This window comes from Rhododendron vialii, chromosome 7a (genome assembly GCF_030253575.1).
Source record: "Rhododendron vialii isolate Sample 1 chromosome 7a, ASM3025357v1".
Taxonomy (NCBI): domain Eukaryota; kingdom Viridiplantae; phylum Streptophyta; class Magnoliopsida; order Ericales; family Ericaceae; genus Rhododendron; species Rhododendron vialii.
In genome coordinates, this window is record NC_080563.1 from 21,333,862 (window position 1) to 21,341,313 (window position 7,452).

At 41.9% G+C, this 7,452-nt stretch overlaps 1 protein-coding gene across 1 annotated transcript; it reads right to left on the reverse strand.

Moving 5' to 3' along the window:
- Positions 1 to 4,768: 4,768 nt before the first annotated feature.
- On the reverse strand, positions 4,769 to 5,973 carry LOC131332791 (uncharacterized). Its single transcript, XM_058367092.1, has 3 exons — positions 5,425 to 5,973; positions 5,200 to 5,380; positions 4,769 to 5,070 (listed from the first exon to the last, which is right to left on the reverse strand). The coding sequence occupies exons 1-3, from the start codon at positions 5,971 to 5,973 to the stop codon at positions 4,769 to 4,771; spliced, it is 1,032 nt and encodes a 343-aa protein (XP_058223075.1).
- Between the last annotated feature and the right edge of the window lie 1,479 nt (positions 5,974 to 7,452).

Below are 7,452 nucleotides of genomic sequence, written 5' to 3' on the forward strand. Positions count from 1 at the left end.
TGTGCTGCCATTTCGGATTAATGATTGAGGAGGGTGATATGGCTTTGGAAGTGACAGTGAAATGGCCTTGGCAGACGCTTCCAAGTAGGTTTGGTTCTTTCCTTCTGTGAAATGGCCTAGAGCTTTTGGACAGCAAAGTAAATGAGAACTCAGTGGCATTCCTGCAGTAAGCTTTTGAAAGAATTTGAAGAAATGCAATGCGCAGGTCATCGTCGTCGGTGTCCTCCTAGACTCTAGAACTAGAAGGAGTCTGCCTTACGACATTCGGACGCTTGCCATAGAATCCTCGGATTTTCTTTTCGACAGTGTATTCTTGATTGAATCGATTGTCACTAAGAGATGCCAAAACAGCCTAAGCCTTTGACTTTTCCCTTCTCGAAGTTTCAACTTTGGAGTTTTCTGTTTGAAACCTCGATCGGGTGTTAGACAAGGACTTAGAAAGTCTTGATTTCCCAAAGTCTCATTGACCCAAGGACTTTGAAAGATTGATAACATGCAACATCGAGATGCATGACTCGTCATCGGTCCAAGGCAACGCCGAACGGGCGCAAGACAGACTCGACAAAAGATATCCTAAAAGCCGCCCTAGCATGCTCCTACGCAAAAACGGTCATGAATGCATGTATAAGCATGCGATAAGGAAAGCGGTAACACATAGACAGAATATGGGGTTAGAAACAAGTAATCCTACCCTGCGGGTTCCTGTCTTATGTTGAAAGGTTCTAGTGCTTTGTAAACGTTGTAGAGGCCGGTTTTGGCTTAAGGGGTTCCTCTGACTAGAGCCGCGATATACCTCCCATTGCAACGCGTGGAGCAAAGCAATGGTCGAACGGTAGTACGACTCATCATCGTCCAAGGGTGTTGGGCGTTCGAGGACCCCGGGCTCCAGTAAACTGTGCCGGTTACCCAAAACACCTCAACGGGGCTGACCAACTGTCGATACAAACGGAGAATGCCGAAGAATGATCAAATGAGAGAGAAATGCAATGCTTTTGAAAACAAATGCCTTTTGAAGCTTGGCTCACTTTCGTTAATTGATATTTGGAGAAAACTACACAAGAGAACAATAGCAAAAGCCCCAGTTCGGATTGGTCGGATGCTGAGATCCTGTTACATTACCATTCCGTTCTTTAGCAGCGCGAAGCATACTGTTTTGACAAGCTTTTACGATTTGTTCAATTATGTTTTAATCGCCAAATATTAACCAACGCAACGGTAGTCCCCAGCAGAGTCGCCACTGTGGGCACGCCACCCCGGAAATTTTGCCTTGTGAAATCGGGTGCAGCCCTCTTTTTGTTGTTGGAAAAGCGCGGCGAAACGCCTCGATTCAGAGTCGCCACTCGGGTTTTAGCGGTAAGAATACCCAAGGAACCGAACTCGAAAACGTTTGCCACGTCTGTTTGAGTTTGAAAAAGGCATGGACCGGTCCGTCGTCACCTTCGATATCTGAGGTTCGGGAGCCAGGTTACGAGAGGGGAAGGGTTTTATGGCACCCCTCTCGCCCAATCCGGAGATCGGTCTCTACTCGGGCATTTTGTAAAAGCGCTTGCATTTTTCTCTCATTTGATCATTCTTTAGCCAGTTAGTGCGGGGGAGCAGTTAATGGGGGGGTTAAAACTTTAACAAGTTGTGATTTATGTGATAAAAATGCTTGCAGATGGCTTGATTGCAATGCTAAAATATAGATTGAGAACAAGCACTGAGCAAACTGGACAAAGTGCAGTACGCTGCCCCGCAAGGGCGTGAGCAGGTTCTACCAGCATGCACTGGATGAGCCACTGCATGTTGATACGACCTGCGCACGCCACATGGAGACTGGCGTACTCCACTCATCTAGTTTCACAGTCCTTGTTTGCAATCCTCTGGGCTCTGGAAAAGGACCAGCGCACACCCAGGACAAACCATGCAGTAAAATAAGCAGGATATATACATTAACAGACAGATGGAATGGCTTGAAGCCAACAAAAAGAAGAAAAAAAAAAAAAGACAGAAAACCCCCTAAACAGAGTGAGGACAGGAAAGAGGCCAAGACTAAACTAAGATGCAAGGGCCAGCCACTGGATCTTAGCTTTAACTGCCGTACGCCAGTCATGGACTGCCGTACGCACGTTTTACCCTAATCCAGTGCTTGGCTTTTACATCATCTGGGCTCTGGAACATGACCAGAAGGATCCCAGAGGCCTTCCAAACAGATATAGAATAAGCAATAACCTTTATATCTAAACAGTTCTGAACATACAGAAAGCAATAAACTGGTTATTTAGCATGCAGGGGTGATTGACAGAAAGATAAAACAACAGGAACGACGATCCATGATCCCCACACCAGTTGTGCTCGTACTGCCATGACTGGCGTACGGCATAGAATTACTGGCGTGCGCCATGTTCCATCTGATACGATTGTTATATTTTTACCAGTTCAAGGCCTGGACTAGTATTGTTTACTAGCCTGGGCCTTGCTGGTTCCCCTCAGGGGCCGAAAACAGAAAAGGATGCAAAGGTGGTATACCTTTTTGAGTGTTGAAGTTTGAAGGTGGTTTAGAACCTAGAGGTTGAAGATGAATGTTGTATGGTGACTGGATATCAGTGGAGGTATATGGAAGTGGGCTTCCTTTCTTTCTCTTTCAACGGAAGAATAAGAAGAGAAGCAAGAAGAAAGGAGAGGGGAGCTTTTTGCTTCTTAATGATGCTAACCCTTTTTGAACTTGGTAACCCTTTGCAAGAGTGTGAGAGGGGAGTATATATAGAGGGGGAGTGACTGAGATCAGTTTGGTCTAGGGCCTTGTTTGGCTGGTTGGAGGAGGAAGGGAGCCTCTCATGCATTAAATGCATGGGACTTGCCTTGATGGGGGTTGTAGGAGAGAGAGGGAACGGGCCTGGACGATATAATCATCAGGGGCTACTGTGGCCGACGTCAGGGTGGCACAAAAGTCCCGCCCAAGTGGCTGAATAAAGTTGATTTGACTGGAATTGACTGGCGTGCGCCACATATGAACCTGCGTGCGCCAATTATAACTGGGTCAACGGTCGATGACTGACACGTGGCAGCTAACTGGCGTACGCATCCAATACACTGGCGTGTGCCAGTTGGGTTTTGCTGGGGCTGTTTGGCTCTGGTTTGAAAGGTTTGAAATGGGTTTGAAAAGGGGTTTGGGACGCTCAAAGCTCAAACACACCATTATCCTCAGACTGTTCTCGACCAAAATCATCATCGGGGAAATAAAAGATCGACAAATAACGTTATCTGGACAGTCCAGAATGGGGTGTCTACAACCTTCACTAGCAGACGCAATGATAATTCACTAATGAATCACTGGTCAGTAATTCAACTTAGCACTAACAAGTTTTGTGGGTACTTGACCCAAATTGAAGCAGCGCATCAAAGTGGTATGACTGAGCAAGACAAGGTATCCATTAGTTGTAACTGCTCCTTCAATTAACTTGCCTTGAATGGATTTAGTTTCTTTGTTGATGGACTTGTTATGATAGAATATGAAAACTGAGAATAGAAAAGAGACTGATCATTTGAGAAAATGCTTTCACTAACAGATTTTTTGGTTTTTACTCTTCAGATCAGGGAGGCAAAAATCATCTACCAAGATCTGGATGTGAAACACACCGCATTTCAATTCGAGCATTGTTGGGATGTGTTGAAGCATAAACCAAAATGGTTTTAGGAATGTGAAAAGAAAAAGCCAAAAAGAGGTAGAACTATTGCAACACTGTTAACTGAGCTAGTCAACCTAGAAGAGGATGTCGCAGACGATATTATCGAAGTGGAGAGACCGATAGGTAATAAGATTGCAAATGAACAGAAGAAGAAAAACAAGACCAATGATCATGCAAGTGCTCTAATTGTGCAGGTTCTAAATGAGCTAAAAGAAGAAAAGAAAGCAGTAAATGAGAAGAAGCATCAAATGCTTCAGATATCATATGGTCTTCAAGCTGAAAAGCTTAAAATGGAACAGTTGAAAGAGGAGGCGAGAATCATGATGTTGGATACAAGTGGCATGCCTCCAATGCAACAAGAGTATATTCATCAGAGCCAAATGAAAATTGTTGAGAGCCGAAAAAACAAAAGTTAAGTGGAGGAATTTGACTACCAAGACGTATTATGATAGTAACTCTATTTTGGAACATATGTTTTTGGGTTCCTTAACTTCCTACTTTTGGAATTAGGATGATGGTAATATGTGTATGAATGCTAGGATGCTTATGTATTATGAAGACCTAATGCTTATGTATCATGATCAAATGCTTATGTAATATGATCATGACCTTTTATATAGGTATGAAAACTTAGAGATGCTTTTATGTATTATGATCACATTGTTTTGTGTGGGTATGAAAATGACATTGGAATTGCAAATTGAGGCTCTGTTTTTTCCGTTTCTTGCAAGAATATGAGTGCATGCCATTAGGTATCTTCTTCTTTTTTTTGTTTTTAGGAAACAGAAACATAACTACATATATGAAACACTACTACATCACAGACTTAGCAACATTATAAACACTCTCCTAACTTTCTTCTCCTGACTTTCTACTCTTGAACAAAAGACAAAGAAGCCCCCAAGCCACAGGTCCTCTCCATGACTGATTGCACCAAGCTCCATCTACCAGAAACTTAGGAATCCATCCCTGAACTCCTTGATTGAAACAACCAAAGACGAATAGATTGGAAAGCAACCCATTTTGACCATCAACCCCAGCCTTTGTGTCCCTATCCTAACAAGACCAAATACTATTCCGCTATCCCTAGTTACAATCTCCTATGATTCGCTATGTAATTGCCACAAGTGCTCGATGAGGTCCGCTTTGAGTTGAGAATGAGCTCCTCTATCTCGAATATGACGATGCCACTGAATGAATTCCATAACGTCAGGCAATTGCTCTTGCAAAACTTCTATTGGAGGAACTTTATCACTTTGTTCATAGTCCATATCTTGAACTACATATTCATCTCGCTCATCCTCGACAATCATATTATGAAGTATTATGCAAGCCTTCATAATATCTTTAATAGTCCTAAGACTCCAAGACCGTGCAGGTCCACGCACAATCGCGAAACGTGCTTGAAGTACCCCAAATGCTCACTCTACATCCTTTCTGTTTGCCTCTTGGGCCTTGGTAAAATATTTTTTCTTGTTTCCTTGTGGACATGGAATTGTTTTTAAAAATGTTGCCCACTGTGAATATATACCATCAGCGAGGTAATATCCCATTGTGTAGTCATTACCATTAACAGTGTAATTAATCGGAAGAGCACGCCCTTGAGCAAGCTCACTAAATACAGAAGACCTCTCTAGTACATTGATATCATTGTTAGACCCAGGTAATCCAAAAAAGGCATGCCATATCCAAAGATCAGATGAAGCTACCGCCTTTAAAATAATAGTTGGTTCATGAGCGTGTCTAGTATACATACCTTTCCATGTCGTTGGACAATTCTTCCACGTCTAGAGCATATAATCAATGCTGCCCAACATTCCAAGAAACCAGGAGTTTCGCCAATCGCTAGTACTCTAGCGATGTCATTGTTATTTGGTGATCTCAAGTACTCGTCGGAAAAAATTTCAATAATTGCTTTGGCAAATTTTCTGAGACATTTTAGTGTTGTGCTTTCTCCGATCCTTAGATATTCATCGATAGCATCTGCAGCTATTCCATAAGCGAGCAGTCTAATTGCCGTTGTTATCTTCACGAGGGAAGACAAACCCAACACTCCAGCATTATTTCTTTTTTGGACAAAATATGGTTCATGAGCTACCACCTCCGATACAATACGGAGAAAAAGAGATTGATTCATTCGAAATCTCCTCCGAAAAATATTGGGCGAATATACTGGTGGATCATTAAAATAGTCGAGAAAGACTCTCCGATGTCCTCCCAAATGATCATGCCAAATGAAATTGTGAGGTTGAGTAGAACTTCGTCGCGATGATGAACTCTTGGCTTCCAACCGTTGTGCTTCCATGGCAGCTATTGTAATAATCTCCAAATCATTGTCGGAGTCGGAATCATTGTCATACCTAGAAAACACCAGGTGTCTAGAGACTCAATGTCATACCCCATCCCAGAAAACACCACACTAAATTATTTTCCAAATGGGATGGACCCACACCTTGGCCCTGCTCAAACAATAAATAAAAATACCAGCCAGGTGTCCAACATTACAAAAAACTTAACTTGCATATATATGGAAATAACTGTCATATAAGGCGTGCCCACAAGTATTTACAACATATACAAGCTCCAAAAATAGGCACATAATCAAAAGAGTAAAAAAAAACTAGACTACTATATACACAAGTTCTGTCTAGACTCTGCAGTGGACCCGCGTGCCGTCACGCACCTGAAAAACAAACACTGGGGGGATGTGAGCTATCAACTTGCTCAGTGAGTGCTCCTATCCATAATAAGAGAAGCAATAAAGACAAGTGCTATCAATAATTTAAACAAGAATATTCAGCCTCAAATAACATTCCATTATGTAATACTCATAACGCCACTAAGGCAATTTCCATATTTACGCCACTAAGGCAATACTCTTTACACCACTAAGGCAAGAGTCGTCACGCCACTAAGGCAATATTTATCCATGCCACTAAGGCAATATTCAATAACGCCACTAAGGCCATATTATAACGCCACTAAGGCTATGATCATATTCTCGATTCGGAGCTCAAGCCAAATATTAACCATTTCAATACGAAAAATAACTCTACACCGTGTCTCATCTTCCGCTATTAAAAATAAGAACACCCACCTCGAGGTCCAGCCAAAAAGGTACCAACACGAGCTTACTCCCTACGTGGAGTCACAGTACTCGTTGCCGCCTCCGAACCTGACGCATAACACATAAATCAACACATGTGAGTATTATTATTGATATACTCATAAAAATGAAAGGATTGCAACCATTACTCTAGCTTCATAATTCTTCTCAACTAACCGCGTAACAAAATTCAGCACTTCGGCTCACACAAGAGAGTGTCATTTTCATAATCAAAAAGTTACCTGATTAGACGAATAACAACTAGAGTGTAACATACTTCCATAGGCTCGACCACACATGATAAAAAAAATACTTATTTGACAACCATTGAGGAACTACTGTTCCACGTTGCTAACCAAACCCCTTTTTTTCCCTTCTTCCTTGTCTACTGCTCTATTGTCCAATTCCACAAATTCGTGCGCATAAAACCATTCAATTAAATTAAAGGCCAGTGATATTGTTAATACCTAGGCCTAATTCACCACAGATTATGCCAATTCGATCCATTCCCATAACCATTAACTGTTTCCAAAACCTCTGTTCAAATCTAGGGTTCTTCCTTTTTATGGCAAGTCAAGTAAAATTATCAGCTAGGTAAACTATCATCTGCATACAAAGAGATTATTTCACTTAACAAACCACTTCCACCATTTACTAACATGGCTTTTCTTTCCAAAT

Coding starts and splice junctions, on each gene's coding strand:
- LOC131332791 (XM_058367092.1), bottom strand. CDS start 5,973: ATGGAAGCACAACGGTTGGAAGCCAAGAGTTCATCATCGCGACGAAGT. Junction 5,381..5,424: donor TTGTCCAACGACATGGAAAG/GTATGTATACTA, acceptor ATTATTTTAAAG/GCGGTAGCTTCATCTGATCT. Junction 5,071..5,199: donor GGGATATTACCTCGCTGATG/GTATATATTCAC, acceptor GGGTACTTCAAG/CACGTTTCGCGATTGTGCGT.